The 27,943-nt window shown below is 45.3% G+C and overlaps 1 protein-coding gene and 2 long non-coding RNA genes across 5 annotated transcripts in view; 1 reads left to right on the top strand and 2 right to left on the bottom strand.

Annotated features, from left to right (window-relative positions):
* The first annotated feature begins 160 nt into the window (after positions 1-160).
* Positions 161-27,501, top strand: LOC309343553. Its single transcript, XR_014157334.1, has 3 exons — positions 161-464; positions 909-1,133; positions 27,238-27,501. It is a non-coding gene; the product is annotated as an uncharacterized lncRNA (long non-coding RNA).
* LOC309344085 lies at positions 15,290-16,924 on the bottom strand. Its single transcript, XR_014157613.1, has 2 exons — positions 16,820-16,924; positions 15,290-16,562 (listed from the first exon to the last, which is right to left on the bottom strand). It is a non-coding gene; the product is annotated as an uncharacterized lncRNA (long non-coding RNA).
* TNR (tenascin R) overlaps positions 22,801-27,943 on the bottom strand; it is a 381,470-nt gene continuing 376,327 nt past the window's right edge. For all 3 annotated transcript variants that reach the window (XM_081865105.1, XM_081865107.1, XM_081865106.1), the window contains 3 exons: positions 26,470-26,631; positions 24,194-24,357; positions 22,801-23,174 (listed from right to left, as the gene is read on the bottom strand). In XM_081865105.1, the coding sequence (XP_081721231.1) occupies positions 23,055-23,174; positions 24,194-24,357; positions 26,470-26,631 (446 nt within the window). In that variant the 3' untranslated portion in view covers positions 22,801-23,054. The remainder of the gene's footprint in view (positions 23,175-24,193; positions 24,358-26,469; positions 26,632-27,943) is intronic.

Raw genomic sequence — 27,943 nt, 5'->3', positions numbered from 1 at the left:
TCTTCCTTCCCGCCGGCTCTCCCCGCCCCGCGCCTCCTCGGCTGCACCTGGGCGGGAGCGCCGCTTTCTCCGGCGCTTTCGCCTCCCTTTGGCGCCGGACTCCCTTCGGTCCCCGACTCGCTGCCCAAACAGGCCGGGGAGATGCCGGCCAGAGGGCGGTCGTCGGGAGCCCAGATACTTCCACCTTCACCGTGGACTGCTGTGCGTCCCCTGGTCGAAAAGTGTGTCGCTTTTCGGTCCAGGAACTTTCACCCTGCACGCCCGCTGCCCAGGGCTCAGATTATGGGGAGTGGGCGGCTATGGGGAGCCTAACCATATCCACGAGTCCCACTCCTGACTTGTCCTAGTTTCCTCCAAACCACCCTTCCCCTCGCTGCCCTCCAGAAGAGGATCACCCAAAGAGGATCATCGGAAAAACAGAAGCGGATCAGTCCCACTCTGGCTTTCCTCCACTTACACAGCAGGTAATGAAGTGGAAGGACAGAAAGGGCATTGAAACTGTGACCTCAGTAAGGACTAAAAAAAGGAGAAAAGTACCTGCTTCCTCTCCCTCCTTTAACTCAATTTCCTGTTATGAAATTTCTTTCTTTTTTTTAGACAATCAGTGAGTCAAAGTGTGATTTTTATGGGGTTTGGCACTCACCCCATGGAGTAGTGGTGTACTAGCATGGTATAGGGGCTAAGAGCAGTAGACTCCTAATCTGGTGAACCGGGTTCGAGTCTCCGCTCCTCCACATGCAGCTGCTGGGTGACCTTGGGCCAGTCCCACTTCTCTGAAGTCTCTCAGCCCCACTCACCTCACAGTGTTTGTTGGGGGGGAGGAAGGGAAAGGAGAATGTTAGGGTAGTGATAAAGCGGGATATAAAGTACAACCCCCCCCCACTACAGGATCACAGTCTTTTCACCAGTTCATATCACAGTCCAAATCTGAAGAGCTCTGCCAGGTCAGGCTGAAGGCTCACCTCATCCAGTATCCTGTTCTCACAGTGGCCAACCTGTGGGAAGCCTGCAAGCGAGGACATGAACACAACAGCCCTCTTGCTTCCTGTGATTCCCAGCAACTAGCTGAACACCACCATCATCGCTCACAGACACTGACAGCCTGGATGAGTTTCAACAGGAGTTGCTCCTGAGTAAGTCTGCATAGGACTATAGCCAAACCAGCTGATTGTATGCATGCTCTTTTAACAGGGCTCATTACCGCCATGTAAATTTGTGTCGGGTTTTAGCAAAGATGGGGAACCATAGGCCTGGGGTGGGGGGCAAATGCAGCCTGCCGGGCTTCTCTCTAGCGGGTGCTCAGGACTCTTCTCCAGGCAACACATCCTTTCAAGCCACACCCTTCACTTGCCCTTGCTTTGCACCCTCCTTGAATGTTTTCGCCTTGCTGGAATGTAAGCTTGAACTCTGATAGTGCCTCTTTCTTGCCTGCATGGAGACAGATGACTGGGTGTGAAGAAGCTTAGCATACTGTACAAAGGCTAAAATTTACATTTGACTCTTTCTGCCCACTTTTGTTTTAGGCCTTGCCCGCCAGTGACATGAAGCCTCCTAAACACTGGTCAGAAGGGAATGTGATCCTTGAGCAAAAAAACCCCCAAAACATTTTCCCTGGATCACAGACTTGGCTGAATGTACTCGCCTGTGCATTGCACTAGAGCAGGTATGCACAACTCAAGAGCCAAGCAAGAGGAAGACCGCCTCTCATGTGGCCAATAAGTGGCCTTTTTAAATAGTCCCCGGCAGAGAGCAAAAGCTGGAGTTGCTTGTCTGGTGGGCTGTATTTGGCTTGGTGAGCCAAAGCTGTGCAGGCCTGTGCTAGACAAAGCATACTCCTTTGCCATTTCTGCAGGTCTACAGTTTTCTTGTGGGTATGGGTGGGTGACTGAGTAGCTGTGGCTTAATTTAAGTTTGGGTTCAGCTGGGGGGAGGAGATGTAAAAGAGAACAGGGTTTGTTTTCTTTTAACATCTGTACAAGATTCTGAATTTTTGCAGGTGTTAGGGTAGGGAGCAAAGCTGACATTTCTTCCTTGTTTAAAGTCACAGGAACCCTTTGCTTTGCATCTGGTCATCTTCAGCTCAATAGCCAGGAGGGGCCAGTGGATGCACGTCACAAAAAAAATGTTTTTGTGAAAAGCAGGCTTTTGAACTTGTGACATGATAGCTTCCGTGTAAACAAAGAGCGCTTGTATTTAGAAATGGAATATTTCTGGGTTGTGTTTTTTTTTAAGCCACTGCTGTCTGAAGATCTCCCTGCTCCCCTTGCCCACAATGGTTGGGCTCTGGACTCCACCCACCTGAGTCACCCAGCTCTGGGCACCCGTGACTCTACCTGGCTCCAAGGGGGATTTTCCAGATTTCTATCTGCCGCCTCATACTTAAGTCATCCTGGGGGGAAAAAATCTCAATTTAGCAGCTATGGCTGTGAGCATGGCAATTTATTATTTAAGGACAGGGTTGGTTATAAGTAGATGAAAAACTTCTGGGCATATAAATAACTTACTTATTCAATGTATAAATTTCTGGTGCTGACAGTTCATAGAAACTCAAAGCCAAACTAGATGTGAGTTACTTTTGTAAAATATTAAAAGCAGTAACAGAGGGAGAGGCAATTTGATTATGATTGTGGTACTGGCAGAAGGTTCGTTTAATGCTTCCCCCCATTTTAACCCTTTCCGGGGGTTATTTGCCACCTTGCGGCTTTGGGTGGATCAAGTCAGAAGATGGTCTCCCTCCTTCCACCATTGCTGTGGTCCCAATCAGACTCTCCCCTCCCCCCATCCCCGTAGGACTGCTTTTAAACTTTTAAAAAGGTGGGCAATCTGGGAACAGGGTTTAACACCTTGGTCCTGTGATATGCATGAATGCTTGAGGCAGGCCACAGGATTATAGACATTTCTGGGTGGGATATGTGGACATGATTGATTTTTGCAACATTACTTTGAAGACAAACACATCTGTAGCCAATCCTCCTGAAGCCACACTCTCCACTAGGGCCTGTTGAAAAGTGCAAGACTTCCCAAAGTGAATGTGTCCGTGGTAGGAGAAGAGAGTATGAAGGTAGGGAGGCGCAGAAACTTTGGGCCAGAAAGATGGGTAGGAAGACGACTTCCTGGGAAATAAGGGAGATGAAAGACAAAAAGCACAGAGCAGGGTGGTTGTAAGAAGGGTTGGCTGATAAACAGAAGCTGGATGGAAAGATGGACACTCTTAGGTGAGAGATTGGAGCCCCAGGGTGGGAGGGATGCAAGTTAACCAGGCTTCCAAGTGATGGGTGGAATGCTGATCAGCTGCTTCCATGCTAAGTGTAGGATGTGGCTCATAAATGCCTGTCTGGCCTGAATGGTGGGTGTTTACTGATTTTGCTACTTTAGATGGTTTCGATGGACTTGATGGTATTTACCTTGCTGTATCTTTCTTTTTTATCAAAATGATGCTCACTACTTTGAGGCTCCAAAGTGGTGCATCACTAAACCACAGTGCAACATTGGGGGAGAGGAAAGACTGAGGGAACAGGAGGAAAGGAAGGACGTGTGAGAAAGCAGTAAGGACAGTATATGAAGAATACTGAAACCTCGTTCTTGTTCTGTATAGGAGAAGAGGAAGTGGTTGTAACAGTGCACCTTGCTGGTGGTTTCCTTTCTTGTTACTGTCGAGTGCATTGTAACCCTTGTGCTTTTGCTAAGAGAGAGTTCTTATTTATCACTGTGTTGACTTACTAAAGACACTGCCTCTCAGAATTGCCCCTATCTGCATATCCAGGCAAACATCTACTCCTCTTAAAAACATAAAACCAAAAAGTAATAATATGTCAGGAGTAGGTCTTGCGCCTGTGAGGCAGTTATGGAGACTGAAGATTCCTTCCTTCCCACTGCTGCTTAAGTCTCAGTGTCTCAGGCCTTTACCCAAGCAATCTGAGACAGTGCCAGTGTGCCCACCTTTGCCTTTCCCACTTAATGCCTCTCCTGGACCTGGGAGACCAAGGGGGAAGAAATTTTGTGACAGCAGGAGGCGGAGACACCCTTGCTTCTTCAGCAGCCTAACTCATTTTTGCCTCTTGGCCTCCCTCCTCCCACTCTCCTGCTTCTGCTTCCGATCTTTTCTCCACTACAGACTCTCCCAGCTCACTAAGGTGGAATTTACACACATGTTAAAAACATTGTCAAAATGTTTTTTTTAATCGTTTTGAAAAATGCATTGAATTTGCTTTAGCTCACAGTCGCCGTCTAGTGCCACAATTGTATATTCACTTTACAACACATTTTATTTGCAGCTGTATAGCTGAGTCCTAAGCTCTGTTACCTCTTCAGCTTCTGACACCTCCTATTCCCAGTCTGACCATTCATTGTCGTCCCACCACCAATCCCCGGGCTCTGAGCTTTATTCCCTTGGTGGTTCCCCAGCTGGTGCCTCCCACCATTCCTCTGCATCCAAGCAGACATAAAATAAAATAGGGATGGACAAGGAGCCTTGGTCTGAGGGTATCATGATGCCCATGGCACCCCACTGGGGACTCCGGACTAAGGAATGTACAGAGCTACCTTATACCAGGTCAGACTATTGTTCATCTAGCCCAGTATGGTCTACACAAGCGGTTTCCAATTAGCTAAGTACGGTGGACTTTTGAAAATGTTGATATCTCTATGGTAGTTTTTGTTACATGAATGGTGCCACAGACTACCAGTTGGGAACCACTGGTCTACACTAATTCGCAGCAGCTCACCAGAATTTCAGACAGGAGTCTTTCAACCTTTCATTTCAGACGCCAGGGACTTGGGATCCTGTGACCTTCAGCTAGCAAATGTCTACTACACCACGGACCTGTGATCCTGCCTTTGGTGAGCTTTACCTTTGCAGGGCCAATCTTGTGGCTTTGGAAGTTGGGTTGACCCCAGGGAAAATAAAGGCAATGAGGTTAAACCTCTCCTCCAGTGCCAAATTAGCACTTTGAATTGTTACTTTCTTGAATGCAGCTAGTGTTTGTGGAAAGAAGAGCAGATTCATGAAGCACATACACCAACATCTTGGCTTGTGCAAACACATTTCTCTTACAATTGTCCTTCATTAGTGTCTTGCACACCTCGTAACTCTCTGAAAACACTTTTAAAAACACAAGTATTGTCTGGAAAGGCTGTATAAGGCAGGATTGGCTCATCTCTGAAAATGGACCATGTTGGCTGGGGCTGATGGAAGTTGGAGTCCCAATAACATTTAGAGAACCACAAGTTAGCCACCCCCACCCCTGGTTTCTACAGAAGAAGACGACTCTGGGGGTGGGGGGTGGGGAGGACTGTGTCCATACCAACATTATTTTCCCACTCTGGTTCTCTGCACGTATTGACTGGGATTAAACTGAGTAATGGAAAATCTTTCTCCTCAAACAGCATTCCTTTTAGAGCATTTTCCAAGATTGCCGCCTCCTCCTCTTCCTCCATTCCCACCCCCTAGAAACAGTCCAGTTAAATACTAAAAATAAAGTGAGCTAGAAGTAGGTTTCCTAAAAATAGACTATTTTTTAGCTTCTTCTTTTTTTGGTATGTCAACAGTGGCTATTTATTGAAGCTGGAAACCAAGACGTAAGAGGGTGTGGAGGTGACCATTTAAAAGAGCAGAGCTCCTTCTTTCAAAGTTCCCCACTTACCTTCAGTTTGTCCAGCTCAGCACATCTGGTGGGAAACAGCGGACACTTCAGTCAGAAGTGCTCACTTTACCCATCTTTTCACTGGGTCTTGAGGTTGTTGTTGTTGTTGTTGTTGTTTTTTAGTCAAACTTACTTCCCTCAGCTCTGCCTCAAAGTTACAAAAGCTACTACTTACCTTCTGTAGATCATGGTTTTTATTCCCACCCCAGCCTCCACCTTTTTTGGGGAGTATCATGAAGACTAGGAGTCCCATTCCTCTGAAGACAGGTGATGTTTCAAAGTGGGTAGGATGTGAGCTGAGATGCAGACTCCAGCAAGATTAGGGGGAATGTGTTTTGGTCGCTAACACAGAGAAGCTGCTTTCAGGCGTGATTTTGAGCTGTGCTGTGGTGTAATGAGAACACACAGGTCTTGGGCTCCAGGCTCCCTCTATATATGCCAAGAGAGGAGCTTACGTAGCAGTCTCTAATCTGGGCTTGCGGCAAATCACAGACCACCATTTCATCTGAATCTGGCAAATGGTAAGCCCTACTGAGGTGGGCTTGTTGTATACAGCAGCATCACTCTACATGGGGGCAGGTAGTTTCCCAGGCAAAGATAGCCCCCTGCCTCCAGGGAGCTTACAATAAAAAATACAGGAAAACAACAGACGAGATAATCAATGACAGATAAATTCTGAAAGCGGTGAGCAGTTATACATGCATATTTCAGTAAAATGTGTATTTTCCTGAATAAAATATGTACTATATTGTTTCGAAACTGGGTCTTTTTCTTGGTATTTTCCTGTGCTGATTGCTGCTTATCTTGGGTCATTAGTGCTGTGCTTAAATCCCACCAAAAACTGAGAAGTGAAGCCTAAATTTCGTTTTAGGGATCTGAAATGCTGAAAAATCTGAAAGTGGATGATTTCCCCCCTGCTAGACAATTGATGAAACAAGAATGCAGAGCCCACTGATAGGTCAGGATTTTGACCAGCAAAGGTTCTCAGTCTGTGAGATGAGTCCAGGCCATGCAATTTCCAAGGGCTGCGTCTCTCCACCTTTCCTGTTCACCCAAAATCTTCATGCAGGGCTCATTGTGGAGCTGGTCTGATTCCCTTGCCATGCAGCAAACGGAGGACTCTGTTTCCTGCTTCCACGGGTGGTCTAGGGTGAACCCCCACCAGGGCATAGGAAGCAGTGCTTGTGGGCCTTATTTCCCCTCCCACAGAAACTTCCTCTCCTCACCAGGCTGAGAAGGCTCCACCTTGGTTTCAAGTCAGTGTCAGCCAAGTGGAAACCTATAGCAGTGGCGCCTGTCATTTCTTTAATAAATGGCTAATTTTCTTCCATATATTTTTGTGATAGCAACAAAGATAACCATTTTTGCTTTCTGAATTTCTTAAGTTTTCTTAAATGATAAATTTGATCTTTTTCATTGATATTGTAAAAGACAATTGAATGTTTCAATACACTACTGATTCCACCCCCCAAAGAAAACATTATTGTGTAAAATATCAGATGCCCATCATGTTACAAAATTGTCATTAAGGTTCATTCTGACAACCGCACATGAGACTGACAATAAACTTTTCAGTTTATATCATTTGATATAATAATTGCATATAAATTTTTAGATACTGATTTTTGGACACAGAGAAATAGATTTAAAAAGATACCTAAATTAGTTCCCATAATATCGCCATCGTCATCTGGTGAGCTCAGGTGCTGAGTTGTGCTGGGCACATAGCAAAAACAGGCCTAGTGAGAAAGAAGAGCCTGGCCATTGAGCCCCAAGGTTTGCTGGCGGCGGGGGGATATTTTTGATGGCGGGGACCCTAAGGGAGCAAAAGCTGCAAAAAATAGCTGAATGAAGAGCTAGGAAAAGGAAATGAAAACTGGCAGAAGGGCATAGTATGGAGTATCTTTTTTGGGGGAGGGAATAGATGATGGCTTGGTGACTGAAACTCTCCATTTTGCCATTTTTTGTAGGTGCCATTTGTCATAGCATACTGTTCACCTAACAGAGCATGTGAACCTGGAATTGTAGGCAAGAGTGGCGAAGGGTAGGGAGCTCCCCACTGTCCTCCCTCAGAAATGTGTAATAATTTTCAACACCTCCCTGGTCTTTTCGCCACAAGCGTGTCCACAGGAATCACACATGCTCCCAGACTCCTTACAGTGGAATGGAAATTTACAAATGCGGAACTATGAAACAGAATGTGCTGTTAGCTGATCGGTGCTGTTTGGGTATTCCCCCATTTTATGGTTCTTGGCTGGCCAGAGAGATGTGGCCAAGAGCCTAAGTACACTTGGCCCTTTAAGGTTTATTTTGCAGTTGTTGCTGCTGCTGCTGCTTCTGTCGCGAAGGCACTTCCTTTTCTATGTATCTGGGCTCCCTGCCTTGCCTTCCATTCGGTGCCAGCTGCAGCTGGCAGCTGTTTGTAGTTCTTTCCAAGAGTAACCTCATTTTTGGCCTGTGGCCTCACCGGAGCTTCCCTTTTTGGCACCACCTTCTAGAAACATAACTCTTCTAGACATAGCAAATATGTCCTGACATCCTTTCAGCTCCCTACCTGGAGACTACAGTTCTGAGGGAAACAGACAACAAGGAGGCAGTTGCTCAAACACAGCCCTGCTTATGTCGGCCGTCCAAAAAACTGAGTATTGTGCCCAGTTCCACCCTGTTGGCATGCCTAAAGCTTTAATTAGATAAGAGTTGACACTTTTCTTTTTTGCTGGTTTAGTATGGTTTTTTTTAACTAATTCATTTTCTGTCAACCAAGCTACATGTTCTGTTTAGCTCCATGATCGTTTTCCCTAAAGGGTTTGTTTCCATTATAGAAAGTGTTTGTGAAAGGTTCTGAATAAATGTGAATTTACAGACTTTTACTGGGTGTACTATAATTTGGTTGTAATACCGCACAGTGAAGGCAATTGCCCCCCTGTGATATGTTAGGGAAAACAAGGGCATGTAATTCTACTGTTGTGATGGCCAATGTGTGGTGTGTTAGGGGAGGGGTAGTACCTCTGGTGGGGGAGATACCGTGCTCCTTCTGGGGTAGCTTGTCTACTTTTGTTCCCCAGCCTGCACTCAGTTCTCACTTGTGGCGCCTGGAAGCTGTCAGCATGCAACAGCGGCCACAGCCTGGGAAATGGCTTTGACTGGCTGGCTAAACCAGGTGAAGAGAGCAGATGGGTCTCAAACCTTTGGTGAGTTAGGAATTGAGCAGACAAGACCAATAGTGGGTCCAACAGTCAAGAAGGCGGTTTCTCCAGATGCTGTAGAGGAAACTGAGGGGCAGATGAGGCTTGTCAACTTGGGAAGGTAGCCCATCGAGGAGAAGGAAAACTCTGGTCCCAAAGCTCTGCTGCCTTGTGGAGAAGAAAGGGCTAGAGAGTAAAACCCTACACAAATCTGGAGTGGAGTCCCTAAGGCGGTTGGATGGCGCCTTGTACACCTCCTTCATGCAACTCCTGCAGCCAAGCAGTTTGACTTCACCCCTGGAGGCACACTCCTTTGTCTCTTGAAACAGATTGATGCCAATCATAGGTGGCCAATGTCTAGACATTTATCAGTCCAGTTAATGTAATTATCCAAAATAGATTGGTGGTGTGTGCCTCTGCTGTTATTTCAGGAAGAAGAGCTCCCAGAAGTTAACTTCTTGTCCCAAATAACATTTGAGATTTTTGTTAGCATTCAGATGCTTAAACAGACCCCTGTGTTGCAATATAGACAAGCTGAACAATATAACACAACACGATGGCCAATAGCAATGGCATGAGTAAAATAAGTCTTGTCTGGTGGCTGCCAATTCTGGCATTTGGGGCACCTTGCGTAGCCCTTGTTGGGTTGAGTCTGGCTGCCATGTGTGATTGAGTGCACGCTGTGGTGCTTGAAGAGATTAGTGTTGCTTTTGTTGTCTCCTGTTGTGAGACCTTCTTGTCTTTGTAGCTTCTTGGCTCTGACAAGGAATTCCTTCCTGAGGAAATCCTTAGAGGGCTGCTTTCTTTGCTGAGGATGTGGAGGCTGACAAAGAGGCCTCAGACCAAAGAGCTTTAGCAGAAGCACAAGGGGTGCTCGGTAGAAATTGTCGGATAGTTGTGCACGATGGGAAAGAAGAAAGCACCTTCCTATTGTCAGCCGGTGCTGAGAGCAGCCTTGCTCCAGACAGCTATTCCCATTTGCCTCATTTTAGTAAGGAAGGGCTTCTATCCTCAGCGAGGTGTAAGCTTCACAAGGATAGATGTTTTAGAGGAAAACCAACACATCAAAGCAAATGTTGTTTCTGGCAACCCAGAGGGAAAACATCACAAAATACAGGATACAACGCCTTATAATGGTTGGAAGTAGCTTCTGATCTGTTACTTGGAGCCGGGGGCAGTGAACACAAGGCAAACACTGTTTTGTTTTTTTAAAAAATCTATATTGTATTCACAGCAACACTGCAAGCTACATAGCTTCTTATTATTTTAGACAACTGTTGTGAACAGTAATTTTCTCCAGAGTTATTTTTTAAAGCAAAAAGCAACTGATGGAACTTCAATCAGAATGGAGGAAAGGGAGTGTCATTTTTCCTTAAAAAAAAAAAAAAAAAGCATCCTTCATTGGGTTTCCCCCCTGCAGGGAAATTATATGGGTTCATTGTATGTTTTCTCTGCCAAAAGGTGGGGGCCTGAGAGGGGAATGTTTGCGGAAATTACCCCGAATTTTGTGTAACTTGTAGTCGGGCCCCAAGAGGTGCCGAGTTGTTCATGATCACTAAGAACCAAGCTAGACTTTGTGTAAACTGACATGCAGGTTTTTGTGTTATATAAATGGGAGCCAGAGAGAAGCCTGAGCAGTTTTGGGACTAGGGGTGGGAGGGATGTTTAAGCCTTTTGTTTTCCCTGCCAGTCCTGATAAAAATTACTGCTCAGAGGCTGCAAATTGTGTTTTGCTTCCAGAGCCATCACAGTTGGGGAAGGTGAACCTAATACCAGCCTCGCATTTAGGTGCAGGTGGTTCTTCTGCACAGCACACCAAGTTGAAGGGACGCAAAATAATACTATCCTATATTTATGTGGGAACCTACTGAGAAGATCCACAAAAAGCAACTGTACCAAAAGGAATTATTGTTTAAATAGGAAATAATTAGCAGGGCGAGGTCACCAAATTTGTCCAAGCTCAGGGCACCGTATTATCAAAGTTTCCCCCTGCTAATGGGGACCCTGGCAGGGTGGGGAAAGGGCTAAACCACTATGATGTCTTTAGCATCTAATTTGGCCCTGTGAGATGGTGATTTATCCAAAGCCCCCAAGTGCATTCCATAGCTCAGAAGCCAGGATTGCAGCACAGATTCTTTTCACCTCTCCAGCTCAACCTATTAGTTCAGGCCTTCACAACTTGTGACCCTTCAGCCATGAATGGCGGCCCAACGATGAACTTGATGCACCTATTTTTGCTTCCTGATGGGGATTTGTGAAGATTCACAGACTCGTAGAATTTGGACATTCTAGTGTGAAAGTTGTTCATTGCTTTCAATGATACACACACTCTTATTCAGCCTGGATAGCTTGCACACCAAGATTATGAAATGTTTATGTCCTTATGGAAATTTAAGTGGATACAACCAGACAAAAGGTAAGTTTGGGACAACTGCATATCAGCCACGTAGTATTTGTCTTGGAAATAAAACTTGCCTGATTACTGCAGCACTTCTACAAATAATATTGTTGAGGAACTTCAGAGTCCCCAATTTCTTCCTGCCTTCCATCTTGAATGACAGCCCCACATGCTGACGAAATGGCACTTGACTTGGTTACATGATTTAGGCTGCAATGGCTGTTAAAAAGGGTTAGTGATTTTTTTTCAAAGGAAACATTTTGTAGTGATGTTTCCTTCTTTTAAGGAGGAAGACATCAAAAGGAAGACAGCAGAAGCAGTCTCCAGATGTCTTTGACACTGAGCGTATGAAAGAAATAAAAATACCTTAGGAGTACAATTCAATGAGATCATCACCAAAATGGCATACATGAGATTAACAGCCTCTCAATCAACACTGGCAAGTGCAATTTTTACCCAAGGAAGGGAAAATGTTCTCAGTGCAGAAATGAATTATGGGATTTTGATAACTTACATTTGGTAGTGAAATTTGGGGGGTTTTGGGGGCAGCGCTCTTGTGCTTACTGGTTTTCCACCACTGATATGCACAGGTTCTGGGGTTCCAGCAAAGCCGTAGTTTTGGACTGGGAGGTTGCGCAAATCCAAAATGTTGCAAAAATGTGCATGATTCTAAATCTTCCCAACCTCTTTATCCGGCCAGATAGTCAACAAAACCGGGGCGAGGGGAGAAGGAGGGAAAGATTGTCTAATGTTGAAGTCATGGGTGTAGTTACTACTTGGTAACATTTTGGTTGGTTTAATAAAGGTATTGCCCTAGCCTAGATTTCGTATTTTTTCCTTATGCATCCACGTGGCTGCTACCTTTGCTTTTTGTGTGACAAGAAAAAAGTCTGATGAAACAGCTGCCAATGCATGTGTTGGGTTAAACAGGGTGATTCTTTAATATTAAATTATGTATTCTCAGGCTGATTGGAGAAAGCTGATTGCAAGTCTCTTTAGAAACAAATTAAAAATAGCATATATTCAAAGGATATACTATTGCATATGGATATCATAGCACACGGTTGCCTGTCCCCTGCAGTGCTGTCTTGCCTTTATGAAGTGACATAGTATCCTTTTAGAACAGCATTTGTGGCTGATGCTTTTAGCCTTCCTAGATGGCAGACATATTAAAATGTTGATAAGCCATCATCTTTGTTTCTTGGTCAGAAGGCTGTTGAGAATCTTATCCATTACATTTAGCACTCCTAGTTTTCGTGCTCCCAGATGAAATTAATTTGGGAGCTTTGTAATTGATGTTCCGGATTTTGATTAGACTTGCTATCTCCTTTTGGATCAGGATAAATAAATTACTTACAGAACCTGTTTGCTTGCAGTAGCCACTGAAGAGTAGGTGTCATATCCGAATAATTGTTGTATCTTGACATGCTAAATATTTGTTAAAGGAAATTGCTGTGAAGTGGTGGACAAAAAGAAAGAAGCGGCAGCACTAGAGACTGAAAAGCAAAAAGATTGATGGAGCATCAGCCTGGAAGGCAGGGGTGGCAAACCTGCATCTCTTTAGATGCTGTTGGGTGTCAGGCTGCTGCCAGCGCCTCCTGGCTGCTTGCCCAGGAACGTACAAGGCCAAGGCAATGTTTCTTCCCGCCCTATTTTAATTCAGTATTTATAGAGCAAGGCTATAGAACCCAGCCTTTTGGATAATGGCTTTGTCCCGAGTGAATCTCTACCTCCGTCTCTCCCACGTCCTCATTCGTCTCCTCCACGGGTGCTGCTACGTCCCCTCTGTCTTTGAGCTCTTTGCTCTCCTACTTTCAGGCTTGTCGGGTTCTGGGAGAGGGGGGTCTGGAATGCTTTCTAAAGACGCTGTGTCCGTCAGCTGTTTTCTCCTCCTCCTCTCCCATTATTTCTCAACTTCCCCCCTCATTTGCCTCTGAGCTGCAACCTCCCTCAAACCCCTGTTGTAAATCAAAACTGTCTTCCTCTTCCTCCTCCCTGGAAGGGTCAGGATGGGGAGGCGGCCTCCACCTTTCCTCCTCTGCCCAGTCCCTGATACTGGGCTACAACTCCCATCACCAACCATTGGCCATGGTAGCTGGAGCTGATGTGAGTTCGAGTGCAGCAGCACCTGAAGGACCTTGCTCTTGCTGTAAGGCAGTTTGGACAGTGGGGTCATATTCTGTTGTCACTTCATCCATGTAAGTGTGAAGGTGTGCATTTGCAATTTACAATAAAGATTACTTGTGACAGGAAACAATGCAACTATATTGATTTCTGAACTGCACTGAAGATGTCAAACCATCCGGTCTGGAGGCCTTTATCCTGCTATCCCAGACAGAGTGTGTTTGTGTGTTTGTGTGTGTGTGTGTGCATGCGTCCGCTGGAGTGACAAAAACAATAGAACCATGCATTTGTTGTAATAATAATAAGTGCATCTTGGAAAAGGCTTTAACAGCATTGTTTACTTGGCATTCTCTTGGTGGCAAGTGAATTTCCCTCTTTCTTCCACTCTCTGTAGTTGCAGCCTGGTTGAGAATCCAGGGCACTTGTCTGTATTTGTGCTTTAAATGAGGTGGTGCTTTTGTTTTAATTTCCACTTTGTAGTACCTGAGCTCTACTCAAACCTTCCACTCTGTGGGAAGCAAGGTACTAATTAATTGTGTTTTAGGTGGGACCTTCAGTGTCTAGCAACTAGAAATAGATGGCCCCACCCAATTAAGTTTGCACAGAAAAAGTTCCTGGATCAGTTCCTGGCGTTTTGTAAGAATACTATATTGCAAGGCAAGGAAAGATGTCTTCCTTAGGACTTGATGAGGTGCTGCATATCAGACAGTCCTGGACTAGAAGATGGACCAGCAGTCTGACTCAGTAGAATGCAGCTTTGCACGCTCATCTTCTTGGCTGGAGCTAGAGGTCAGTAGCTGGGCACCTGCTTTGCATGCAGAAGGTCCCATGTTCAACCCCTGACATCTTCACAGAGGGCTGGGGAAGCCCCCACCTGAAATCCTGAAGAGTCTCTGCAAGTCAGTGGGGCAATACTGAATTAGATGGATGAATGGTCTGACTTAGTGTGAAGCAGCTTCCCGTGTTCCTAACCTGCCTGTGCAATAATCTCTGATGTGGATAAAGCAGGTGTAGCTGCTGCTAAAATGGAACAGCAGAATCCTGGAGTTGCCCAGTGCTAGACCTCATATCAGAAGTGAAAGCAAAAGAGGATCTACCGTATTTTTAGCTCTATAAGACACACTTTCCCCCCCTCCAAAAATTAAGGGGAAATGTGTGTGCATCTTATGGAGCGAATGCAGGCTCCATGGCTTCAGCGAAAGCAATGCGAAGCCTCCGGAGCGCAGCGGGAGCAAGAGGGATTGGTGTGCACCGATCCCTCTGGCTCTCCTGGCTTTGCTTTGCTGGAGAGGCGCTGCACAGTTTTCCCACTCTTCACAGCACCCCTTCAGAGAAGCGGGAGGAGAAATGGAAGGGGCTCCGTTTCTCCTGCCACTTCGCAGAGAGGGAGAGAAATTTTTTTTCTTGTTCTCCCCCTCTAAAACTAGGTGCGTCTTATGGTCGGGTGCATCCTATAGAGCGAAAAATACGGTACTTAACACTTTCTCCTCAAGCTCAGGAGGAAGTTTTTGTTTGCCATTCTTCCTTCTGGTTCTGAATGCTTGGTAGCTTTTTGGAGTCAGTGGCACCTCCCCCCCACGCCCCCCCCCAAACCAGCCAACCAACTCATTCCATCTAGACGTAGGCCTACGCTGCCAGCACAAATTCAGTTCTAGTTGGTTGCAGGTTGTGTGCAGAGTTGGGCTGATGTGGCCACAGTGATGGGAAAGGCAGCGAGAGTGATGTGTTCGGAGGATACAGCAACAAGGGCAGGTGGGTGTGTCGATCGCATTGTCTCGGAGTTTAGAAATCATGCAAAACCTGGGGAGATGGTAGGTGCGTGCAACGGGTAAGACTACACTGAGGGATGGGAAGGATTGGGCCCAAGTTAACCCTCTGAATCATTGCCAGAAAGCGACTCTCAAGAATTGCTTAGTATCTATTGACCAGTCACACACCCATTTCTCCTTTGGAATCTTTTATTAACGTATAGAAAATGCATTAAAAAAGGAACTATACAGAGCCTAAGAGCAATCAGGACTAAAAATACTAGTTAACAATGGTTAACAAGCGTATATCCCCATTCTCTGAGCTACGGTTCCATTACGGGATCATTGGGAGGGCAGTTGCTTTTTCTATCTCTCCCTCATTGTTTTACTGGTAAGGTTTAGTTTGTCAGAGTCTCTCTGAGGGAGCTGCCACCTCATTTATTTCTTCTATTAAATAATAAACACAGTTCCAGAATAATGCATATACAAAGGAGGGGGTCAGAGTTTTCAAAATCTTTGTTGAGTCATCATCCTCTGAAAAAGCTACCATGACACTTGCCAAAGTCTAGGGATTTTTATGCAGCTTGATCTTCTCAGCAGGATCTGGTTTCATTTTTTCCCATCCCATCCTAACTATCTTCCCTTGTTGAGACAGCCATATCTGAACTACTGTAGCTACTCACCAGCCATTAGGCAGTATTGTTGGAGTGCTGTCAGCACCGTGGATTGAAGGGTTAGTGAGAATAATAAAAAGAGCACCTAGTTATATCCACAAGGAAGGGAAATGCCTTCACTCGTGCAAGGACATAATAAACTGGAAGGGAGTGTGCTGTTCTCAGTGTTCCCACTAAACTCCAGCATCACAGTGGGTTGTCACAGAGGCTTCTTTTCCCCTTGGAAAGGGTATAATCTCCTGTTCTGACAATGTTTGTCCCATTCTGCCTTTCAAGAAGCTGAGAGGGGTAGGATAGAAAAATGAACTTTTTAATACTGTGTCAACATGGAGAACAGAGAACCTAAATCTCCTCTTTCTTTGAATGTAGTAATGCAGAATAATTACCACTCCCTGGTTCTGTAGTTATGGACTATACCAATCTGGGAGCTGCTTTCAGTCCATGCCACGGAGCTGTTTGCCCTTTTGACAGCAGCAGCAGCAGCAGCTCCCTGCAGTGTGTTGCAAGCTGAAAATCACTTTGGAAATGGCTCCAAATGTGGGCTGTCAAGTTGTGTGCTGTGCTGCTGCCAGAGAAAAAGACGCAGAAGCCCCCCTGTCCACAGAGAGCTCCCCGCAAGAAAGAACTTCAGTAACGGCCACACTGTTGCTTTATGCTCCTCCACAGTACAAATGTGTTCAGTGCCCACCTTTTCCATGCCTGGAATATACCAATTTATGCATATACAAAGAAGGGGGGGGAGGGATAAAAATTCAGCTTGAAAAGGGAGTAACTAGTCCACATTATATGATCTAATAGATGTGCCCTTGATGGCTTCATAATGTCCACAAAAGTTTTGAAGTGCACATGCTTTTTCCTGAGGATCTGTTTTTGAAGGGGTGGGTGTTTCAGCCATTTTGCAGACGCCTGGAGTTTGTGTGACATAATTCCAGAATAGTCGCATTTGTCTGTTGTAGCACAAGCAGCTTAAAGAGTGGTCTCCTAAAGAGTAAAACATTTATTGTGGCAAGAGTGTATGGGATTACTTTTAGGTAAACGTGCAGAAGACTCTAATGTTAGCCTAAAGGGCTGTGGACTACTACCTGTGTGTAAGCTTCCACCGCTTCCAGTGGATGACTCCTTCATATGGCATGGAAAGAGAAGAAGAAGAAAGGAAGAAGAAGAAGGAGGAGGAGGAGGAGGAGGAGGAGGAGGAGGAGGAGGAGGAGGAAGAGAAAAGGAAGAAGGAGTTGAACATACCAGCCCATAAGCACCCAAAAGTGCTCATGGATCTAGCCCTTAGCCTTTAGGGTCCCTTATAATTCTCTGTTGGTTTATGCAAGCAGAGCACCAGTAGATGCTTACAAGTTGTCTGTGGCCTGTTGGGTTTATGGGGTTGGTTTGGTGGTGGAGACCTTGCTAATAGTGTCTGAGTCAATGACTTAACTGGGGAAAATGCCACTACAGCAATGGAGACTGCTTTCTGACGAAACCTGCCACTCTTGTAGGTAAGCCTTGTTGCTCTGGGAAGAATGCCTAAAAAACTGAGCTAATGACCGAATTGCCACAGGAAACAATAGAATCAGCCACATTATAGGACATGGATATTCACACTGGCGGAGGAAGGGGGTGTGGTGGGTGTGGCCTGTCCCTGGTGTCATCCCTTGGGGGGTGACATCGCTGTGCTGACCCCCCTGGGATACTTGGTGTGGGCACCGCCCCCTGGGACACTCACCCTGCCCCCGCAGGCAGCTTGCCCTGCCCCCAGGTGCAAAGCAGGTGTGCTGCTCCAGGTGCCAGAGCAGCTAGCTCCACCTTTGGATATTCAAGTTATTTTTGGCTCATCGGGTGCTCCATGAGAGAAAGGAAAGCTACCTAAAAATGCTCAACTATGTTCTAACTGAGTTCCTTTCTGCTTTTGTGTGTTCAGTCTGTTGAATCTAGTCTACAGATTCAGGCCCCTCATGTATTGATGACAGAACAGGTTTATATATTGTTCCCTGACGATGCAAGCTGCCAGAGTAGAGTTTCTCCAAGGGAAGAATAATAGAATCATAGAATTGTAAAGTTGGAAGGGACTTCAAGGGTCATCTAGCCCAAATCTCTATAATGCTTGGGAGTTATTTGAAAAGCCATGTTAGAAGCGCAACTGGAGTGTACACTGCAGACCAAGAGAAGCACCAGGAGAGCCAAGAGGAAATCAGCGTAGTTAATGAGCAGAGTCAAATCATTTGACTCAAAGGAGCTGTTAGAGTGAAGAAGTCTTTCTTCAAAAAAATGGAAATCTTGTCCAAATGAAGAGGACCAAAAGGAACCCATAATTTGGCAATAAAGTGCAAGCAGACAGGAAGAGTTGCTAAAAAAGAATCTAAGGAGTGCATTGCTAGAAACATTAATGCCAACAAGAAGCAGGAGACTGTTTAGGGAGGCAGTTGTAGCCTTGGGTGGTGCTGAAGTTGCGCTAAACATGGATACGGAGAATGCAGAGAAGCGGAATCGGTCTTCACAACAGTAGATACAGAGCAGATCCCAGGGCCTGAGCTAACTTTTGCAGGGTCAAATAGGGGTGACGAGAGATAAAACTGCTGATATCCTAATGCTGTTATACAAATGGTGTGACTGCATGTGGAATAATATGTACTGTTCTAGATAAAGATAGGTAGCCGTGTTGGTCTGCCACAGTCAAAACAAAATAAAAAAATTCCTTCCAGTAGCACCTTAAAGACCAACTAAGTTAGTTCTAGGTATGAGCTTCCGTGTGCATGCACACTTCTTCAGAAGAAGTGTGCATGCACACGAAAGCTCATACCTAGAACTAACTTAGTTGGTCTTTAAGGTGCTACTGGAAGGATTTTTTTTATTTTGTATGTACTGTTCTGATCACCTCACCTCAAAATGGATATTGTAGGGTTGGAGGAGGTTTAGATAAGCACAGCTGAAATAATCAAGGGTCTGGAGAGATTCCCCTTCCAAGAAAGGCTGCTGCACTTGGGACTTTTTAGTTTAGAGAAAAGGCAAGAGGTGACATGATGGAAATTTATAAAATTATGCATGGCATAGAGAAAGTGGGTAGAGAAAAATTTTACTTCACTCTCAAAACATTAAAACTCATGGTCATCCAACGAAACTGAGTGTTGGAAGTTTCATGACAGGCCAAAGAATGTACTTCTTCATGCAGCTCATAGTTAAACTGTGGAACTCTCTCCCACTTGAATGGGGAGTCGACGAATTCATGGAGAACGCTACTGATGGCTGCTAGACATAATTGCTATGCTCTGGCCCCTCAGCTGGAGGCAGCAATGCTTTTGAATGCCAGTTGTGGAAACTGCAGGAGGGGAGAGGGGGCCTGTGCTCAAATCTTGCTAGGGGAATTAGATGGAGGATTGGCCTGATCCTAAAGGCTGTCTTAATGTGTGTGTGTGTGTGTGTGTGTTGCTAATAATACTGATCTGTGGAATTCCAATACCGTTCCAGGGAACCCCATGTTCTAACAAGCAACACAATCCAAGAAATAGCAGTTGAAGAAAAACTGAAGTGAATGCTGCTAAATTGGAATTCCATTGGACAAATTAAGAAGAGCTGACCTAGTTACCTGTGAAAGACTCTGTGCCCACAATTGTGCATTTAATTAGATTCGTCATTAGATATGGGCAGTTTTCTAAAGAACTCTGTGAGAACTTTTTATCTTGCCTGTGCATATGTATGTGTATGCATTTTTCAAGAGTGCATGTACATCTTTCTTTTTAGCATTTTCAGATAGCCATCCCCTAATCCAATTGTGCACACTTTCTTATCCGTTGGAGGAGTTAGATGTCAACTCACAGACATGTTCCCAAGCCTGCATTTTTAAAACTTGCATTGTGTTAATATATTGTTCTGTGGTTATTGTGTTGCATTTTAATTCATGCCAGCTTCTTCAAGTGCTCTGTGAGCACAGCAAATAGGCAGGATATAACAACAATTCCTTCTGGAATACTATTTCCCATGTCACACTTGAAATCTGCAGAGCAGAGGGTTCATTCTTTCTCCCATAATGGCTAGTCTACCAGTATTACAGAGTCCTCCGCAAGTGGGACTGTGGTTTCTGCTTTTTTATATCTTAAGTATCAGCTGCCATGTGCAAAACTGCAGATTATCTTAAAAGCATTCCTGTGCAATGAGTAAAATAGATACTGCCTATATAGAGGTCATTCACTGTATTTTCTTGTTCTCACCACAAGGTGGCAGTTTTGCACTGTTTCTACACTTGAATTGAAACATTTCTTTTTCCTCCTGCTCCCAAGATGGCCAGTGTTCATATTAATTATTGTTATGCTATTGCTAAACAGTTAGAGAAACTCATTGCTGAATCAGGGAATATCAGTCGCTCCAGTCTCCTCGTAGTTGATTTTAGAGGGGCGTTTCCCGTGAAAATAGCCTTTTCTTTTAAAGGATAAATTCTGTTCTTTGAATTCTAAATGTCGCATATATAATTTTGCCCAATTTTTATCAAAAGCTTCACTAGCTAACCTGGTGGTGGTCCACCTCTGAAAATGTGACTCTTTAGGACAAACTGTTGTCAGGCAGGAACAAGTTTGTGTGTGTCTAGAGCAGGCGTGGCCAAACTTGGCCCTCCAGCTGTGGTTGGACTACAATTCCCATCATCCCTGACCACTGGTCCTGTTAGCTAGGGATGATGGGAGTTGTTGTCCCAAAACATCTGGAGGGCCAAGTTCGGCCACGTCTGGTCGAGAGGATGCCATTATGCAGTGTTTTGCCCAGTGTTGTGTAGGGTTTCTGGGATTATGGGGTGATTTCTGGAATGGTGAAGTAGACACAACTCTACTGTTATGGCAGGGTGAAAGAACTGATTCAGAGAAGCCCTCATAGACATGGGAGTTTCAAACTTCGAAGAGACTAGTCAGCCAGATTTTTTAAAAATCTAGTTAGGAAATTAATACAATTTTCTGGGCCGATAGAGCTCTAAACTGATGCAGGCAGAATAACCTCAAGTGCCTCAAATGGATTGGGTGAACTTCTTGCACTCCTCCGGCTGAGGCCTAGATCCTTAATCTAGAGCCTGCACCTGGGCTGTCTCACCTCAGGTGATGCTCACATGATTGAATGTTCTCCCATACCAAATGTTCCCTCCACATAGAAAAATGGATGCCAAGGTAGAAATCCTATCCAGGGGCATCGCTAGGGATCAGTTAGGTTGGATCCTGCCAAGGTCCAGGGTGTGCGTGTGCAAAAATTGCACCTCTCCTCTCTGGCTTGGAGTGGCACCCTGGGCCACCGCTCTGTGTGTCCAGCTCCTTGGCAAGGCTGCGAGGGACTCCAGACAGGCCCCTGATATGCTAGTTTTCTAAGTGTAAGCTTCTTTTTTAAAATAATGCTGGAGAACATTTAATTGTGTGCCCCTCCATCCCGCACTGCCTGAAGCAGGACAGCGCAGACACAGGTTTATCATCATGGGAAAGACAGTTTTCTGTGATTCTTTTTTACAACCCTTTTTTGTGGTTATAACAAAAGAAACAGTTGCTGAGGCTTCAGTTTGGAGGGGCAGACTAATGGAGATTCTGACTAGGAGAACAGCATGGAGGGGAAGGGTTAGTCATCATCATCATCATCCCATGCAGATCCCAGGCAATGCTCCAAAGAACCTGGTGGACGGCCACCATTGCTGCATTTCACGTGGGGGTGGGGGGTTCGGTGGGGTGGGGAATGTTGGTAGATGCCAACACAAATCTCCACATAACATGTTGTTTCAGTCTCCAAACATTCTGCTTGAAGGTAGGTGTTATGTACTGAGTCGAATAGGATCCAAACTGCAGCAGTCTGATTGGTCCTAGAACAATAGGATCCAAAAGGCAGCAGTCTGATTGGTCCTAGAACAATAGGATCCAAAAGGCAGCAGTCTGATTGGTCCTAGAACAATAGGATTCAGAATGCAGCAGTCTGATTGGTCCTAGAACAATGCAGCAGTATGATTGGTTGGCAGGAACCACCCAATCATGCTCCAGATTGAAGTGAATCCACAACCTGATTGGCTTACAGTAGAATTCCGGAATTAGCCAATTATGTGCAGCCCATTGTCTAAATAATGTATATAAAGCAGATACTTTGAGGGACATTCATTCCTCCTCACCACTATGAGCTGAATAAAGAGCATGAAATCACTTTGCGACTCTGAGTATATTTCAGTAGGCAATAATTAAGGAGTTTTATGGGGGCTAGTGAGGAGTTAAGTGCCTTGCTTTTGTAATATTCACACGTTTCACGCCCAGGGATGTTCTCCCCACACCCAGAAAAGAGGCTCAGGTTTGGTGTTGTTAACTCAAAGCGTCCCTCTGCTCTGCCCCTCCGCAGTCTTTGTGGGTTGGCACTGACTAGTCTGTGTCGATGCAACTGGAAGCCGCTGCCACAAAATGCGTGGCTTCACAGGGAGGTGGCTGCACTTTGAAGTTATTTTCACCAATGGACTGGTGAGGGGAAGGGACATAGGCTTTTTAAAGGGACATTGACTCTGTTAAACTCCCCTTTCAGAAGTTGACTTTAAAGCAGGTAAATGTTTAAATGCCTGAGAGAAATTTAGCTGGAGTGCCTATAAAATTGGTACAGCATGGGAGCAATACAGGTGAGAGACATTTAGTTCCGAAATCGTTTTGACACACGAGCAAGTAGATTTGCTTGCATTCGTTTTTGAGAACATGACCTAGGGTTTGTGTTGGGATGGAAGGATGAAGTGTCTTCGCCTGCCTTGTGTGAAGGGTGGCCCAAATGCCAGGTCTTTAAAGGAATGGAGCCGCGAGGCCTCTGCAAGTGGGTTCAGTAAGTTTCCAGATTTTGGAATCTTCTTCCCCGACTGATGGACATTTGCTGGCTCAGCAGGCATCACCGTGAAAATGTCACTTAGTTCATGTAGCAGCAGCAACAATGGGCGACCAGAGCTCTGGGAGCCGACCTTGGTACCCGCTGGCAGAACAGGCTGGCATGTGAACAGAAGCACCCCACGTACAGTAGAAACTGGGTTAAGAAGGAAAACCTTAAATAAAGCCATTTTCTAATAGGTTCAAGAGAGAACAAAAAAACTCTTCTTTTATGGAGGTGTGCTGGGTAGGAACTCAATAAAGTCACTGGGAATGACAGCAAAGCATCGAGGTTGTTCTCTTACCAAAGTCAGCCATCCCTCAGGGGCGTCATGGCTTCCCTCAGCCACTAAGCATGGAGCAGGCTGCTACCTTTTGTCCTCTCCTTTGCAGATTATAAAATACAAACAAATGACAGAAAAGGACTGCTTGTCCAGAAAAGGGATCCTGGCCCCTTCACAGCTGCAGGGACCGCCGCTTCCGCCCCAGGGTGTTGCGATGGTTGTAGGGCCTCATCTTCATTTCCACAAAGGGTATGGAGAACTCGTGTCCTTTCCAGTGGTACCAGTTAATACCCTGTGGGCAAAGCAGGGGGAAAGTCATTGCCAAAGGGCAGGGATTCAGTGGTACATCGGGTTACAGACGCTTCAGGTTACAGACACTTCAGGTTAAAGACTCTGCTAACCCATAAATATTACCTCGGGTTAAGAACTTTGCTTCAGGATGAGAACAGAAATCACGCGGCGGCAGCGGGAGACCCCATTAGCTAAAGTGGTGCTTCAGGTTAAGAACAGTTTCAAGTTAAGAACGGACCTCCGGAACGAATTAAGTTCTTAACCTGAGGTACCACTGTACTTTGGATAATTCAGGTAGCATAACAAGAAGGGAGGATGCTATGAGGAGTAGAACAGGGCACTCACAACCACTTCCTACTGAAATACTTTTAAGGCTTAAAAAAAAGCAGGATTGGCTTTATTCTGTTTATAATTATAAGATTTAAACCTCAGAGCACTTTTATTCAAAGTACATTAGGCCTGATATGCATGTTCAGAAAAATGAAGTGATAGAAACCTGAGATGGTAAAGAGAACTGCTTTGGGCTTCGGCAGGAGGACCATTTTAATGAATGCTCCCCATGTGAAAAGCTTAGTTTAAGTAGAATACTAACATAGCTGGAAGAGGGAGAGGTGAGATAAATTTTCTCCCCGATAGCCTAGTGTTCTCTGCCACCCCAGAAGTTGTAGCACTGCATTATTTAGCATTGTACAGACCAGGACTTGAGATGACAGAAGCCTCAGCTATACCACTTTAGACTGCAGGTAAGAAATTATATTTTTAAAAAATAAAAAACCCTGATTCCCTGTATAAAAACTCCACACAGACATAAAAACACCCTATGAAAGAAAACTACTTTGTGTAGTGCTTTCCCTGCTGTGCTGGTTCACTATAAGCAGGGAGCTTGTCACCAGGTGATGAGAGCTCATGCTCTTAACCATGCAGCTCTCTTCTGATGAGCTAAGAGGCTTGCAAAACATATCATTAACAAGCAGAGAAGCTGAGCTCCTGTTTGCAGCTCTGAACTGACCCTCTACTTACCTGGCTGTGTCGGGACTCGCCATACTTGCCGTTGAGGTTGGTCCTATGGCAGTTCTTATACCACCAGGCCCCTTTGTATGACATGGCACAGTTTGTGACAGCAACATCGTTGTCTCTGTCTCTGGTGGAAAATGGGCGCCCTTGATGATATGTGAGTGAATCCCCTGCAACAGAAGACAGGTCATTTTCCTTCTGCCTGCGAAGGGACAGCTCAAGCTGAGTTCATGCATGTATGTTTGACGCTCGGTGGCTGCACTGGTTTTGGCTCTGTGCAGAACAAGCACTGAGGGCTTGTCCCCACTTCCGCTTTCCCCTCTGCTTTCTCCTGGGAAAACCCACTCTTTACTTCCTAATTGGAGCAAATGCCAGTTGAGTTTTTCAGTGGATTGACGTTTGATCTGATTCAGCGTTAAAGGGCAGGTGTTCCCGGGGAAAGCAGTGAGGTGAATAGAAAACTACTTCGACCCATGTCTAGAAAGCATGGGGCAAGAGGAAAACTGCTTGGACCCCTGCTTTCTAGGGGCAGGACAAGCAAAGTGCATATGAGCCCCGAGTTGTGAGAGCTGGCCTGAATTAAGAAGCAAGCAGAAGCAACTTCTGGGGGTTACTGAACGTATGTGGTGCACAGTGTGGGAGTCCTTTTGTGTTTCAGGCAGCCTGGCATATTGTTTGACACCCCCAGCCCCAGTACATGCATCTTTTATGCTATTTCCAGAGCCATGTTAGTCTCTGGCAGCATCTTCTAGGCTGGTTAAGAGCACCTGCTGTTGCATCGACACCACTGTTTTCTCACCGTCCCACCCTCAAAAACAACTGGTGTAATTACACGACCCATTAGGCATGTCTACCTCATAGCATCACGGATGGCAAAGGAAGCCCGCTCCCTATCCTCATTCTGATCAGGAGGGCATAGGGCATGTCTCCTCACTGCCCTGGCATCAGTGATGTGTGCCAGTCTCTCCCCCTTCCCCCATTCAGAGTGAAGAAAGGCGTGCAGCATGGCAGAGGATATCATCCCCACTCAAACTGTTTGCTTATGCGCATGTGCTTATGAACACACAAAGCAAATAATTAGGCCTAGTACACAGAGTTCTTAAACTCCCTTGTGAGGAACATCTGTTTGGTCACTTCTCCTCTGGGCGGGGATTCTATAACACAGGAGACTGTCCTTTTTACTTCCTTCTGCTTCTGAGGAGACTTTCTATTCTATCATGCTTCTAAACTTATCAGACATGTGTCTGGGGGCTCCACGCACACACAGCCTATTTTGAAACCAACTTTTGGGTTTTGTACCTGAGAGGTTTTCTTACCTGTATTGTATTTGCTGCCTGCATTGAAATGTAAGTAAACCTTTTTTGCTTATCTTACTAAAAATGTGTGGTTCCCTTTCTGCAATTAGGGTGACGAAAGGGAGGTCCAGAGACAACAAATAAAAGGGGTAAAAATGTGTGATTGTCTTATTCCTAAACTTTAGTAAGATGCAAAACATGCAAGTGTTGTACTCTGCTAAAACAGCTTCACAGCCCACCTACTTTTCATATTCCTTGCACAAACACGGGATAGGAGGTATAAATTTCAATGTACAGATTTAATCATCAGTCCATCACCTACACATTGCCATCAGTATGGCTTGAGGAAAGTGGAAAGTTCCAGTTGCCATAACAGGTGAACACTTTGTCACCCTTTGAGCGCCTTTGAAAATTCACTGATGGGGGGGGGGGAGAACAACAAAAATGTTTGCAAAAATCACCCCCACCCCATTTTTGGCTCTGCATTAGACTGGCTTCCACTTTAGAAGCTCATCATCACTGATAGATACAAGAGGGAGGCAGATGTTTACATCTTTTGGCCAAGTGTTTTATGGGAGAATATGAATCTGCAGTCTAGGGTTTCAGATGAATGGGTCCATCTACCTCATCTAATCCACTGCGACATGAGATGATCTTACGTGGAGATGTCAGGGGTTGAATCTGGGACCTTTTGCATGCAAAGAAGGATCACCACCAAGCTATGTTTGTTATATCCTCAGGAGACACATTGCATACTTCCAAAAAAGCTGCTGCATGGGTCCTATTTGTATATTCCCACCTTATGAATTAAACTGGAGAAGGAGGAGAATGAAACACATGGGTGGGGGTGGAGATAAATAGAAATGTGATTGGTTTGCATGGAGAGAATTGGCTGATCTCTCGCGTAGGTGAGATGAGGCAAGAGCTGTTAAGCCTGAGGGAAAACGTCTTGGAGTAGCGAGTGGGGAATGCGCCCTGAATCTGTACCAGCAGTGCCATTGTAGTCCCCTATCCGAAGCTTGTACAGGCTCCTGGCATCTCCAATGGAGAACTTGTCATAATATGCGAAGGCTGTTTCCTGGCCGTCTCTCATATCTATCCGCAGTTCATAGCGCCCCTGTGATGTGATCTTGTGCATATTGTCTAGTCCTAGAAAGACAATAAAAAAGAATTTATAGGATTGCATGCCTAGAAATCATGTGAACAGCACAGTGTAAGAACTGGCTCTCAATGCACATGCTGCGATGTGGAATTGGGAGTAAAAGCAGAGTGGAAATTTGCCATATTCCATGTTTTTTTGTTTAATCCCCTCTGTCCTGAGTCTAGCCTTTGTTGTCCAGGAGGTGCAAATTGGATGTGGCTTCTGGATAATGGGACCCAGAAGCCAAGCCTCATGCTGGAATGTCCATTTGTTGCTCTGTGCTTCCTCCCCTACCTAACTGGCCGTTATAAGAATGCATGGAGTCAGGTGTAGGTCAGCAATAAAAAACACCATTGTCTGCTAACTCTTTATAAAGTTCCATGAGAAGTGGGAAATAACTATTTTATCCCAATATTCCATAACCCAAGGGTGGGGAATCGCTGTTCCATGGGCATACATTGGGGAAGGGGAAACAGGAACCCCCCCCCATTGTGTGTGCTACCTGTGTGGGGCCACCCATGTGTCAATCACCTGACAGTACCATGACAGCAGGTGACAACTTCAAAGGACAGAATCAGGAATGCACTCCTAATTTTCCCTTTCTTCCTTTGCAGGTGCAATGTGCATTTAAGAAAGATTTTTTGCCTTTGCCATCCAACGAGTTCAAGCTGGGCAGCAAGGCACAAGTTCATTTGCAGGAGCAACTTGAATCTGAGCTTTGTGTGCCAAGAAAATGCCCTGGCACAAATGAGGCTTGCAGCTGGATTTGGCTCTATGGGTAACCCTGCTTGCAGAAGAACTGTTGGGAGCACATTCTAAGACTCCTGACTCTTCTTTCTTTCTTTCTTTCTTTCTTTCTTTCTTTCTTCCTTCCTTCCTTTTTTATTTATTTTCATGGTCACAACAAGTAACTTGTCCTGATAAAAGTACAGATTTTGATCATGCCATGTGTTAAAGTTTCATTTGATTCCTCTAAGAGATCATGCCAGATTTCCCCACGAGTGCTGGGTGGATTCCAGCCACAGTCTGATCAACTTATGCATTCAATAAACATTTGCCATATGAGAAACTAACATGCCAGGTGAGAGTGGCAAAGGGCAAACACAATCCTGGCTGTTTCTTTGAAGCCATGTCTTTTTCTGGCCCGTACCTGACTTCAGGTGTGGGGCAGGTGGGCATGGCTGTGGCAAAACAGCCTCATGAGCCAAATCCTGATCCCTGGTGGCCCCAATTTGGCCTGTGTGACATAAAGCTGTTGCTTTGGCTGTGCCTCACATAAGTTGTTGCCAGTACTCTGGCCTTTACAGCCAGCTCCTCCAC

Source organism: Podarcis erhardii, assembly GCF_964252035.2.
Source record: "Podarcis erhardii genome assembly, chromosome: 6".
NCBI lineage: Eukaryota > Metazoa > Chordata > Lepidosauria > Squamata > Lacertidae > Podarcis > Podarcis erhardii.
The sequence above is the reverse complement of the archived record's forward strand: the minus strand, read 5'-3'. Positions and strand labels throughout refer to the sequence as shown.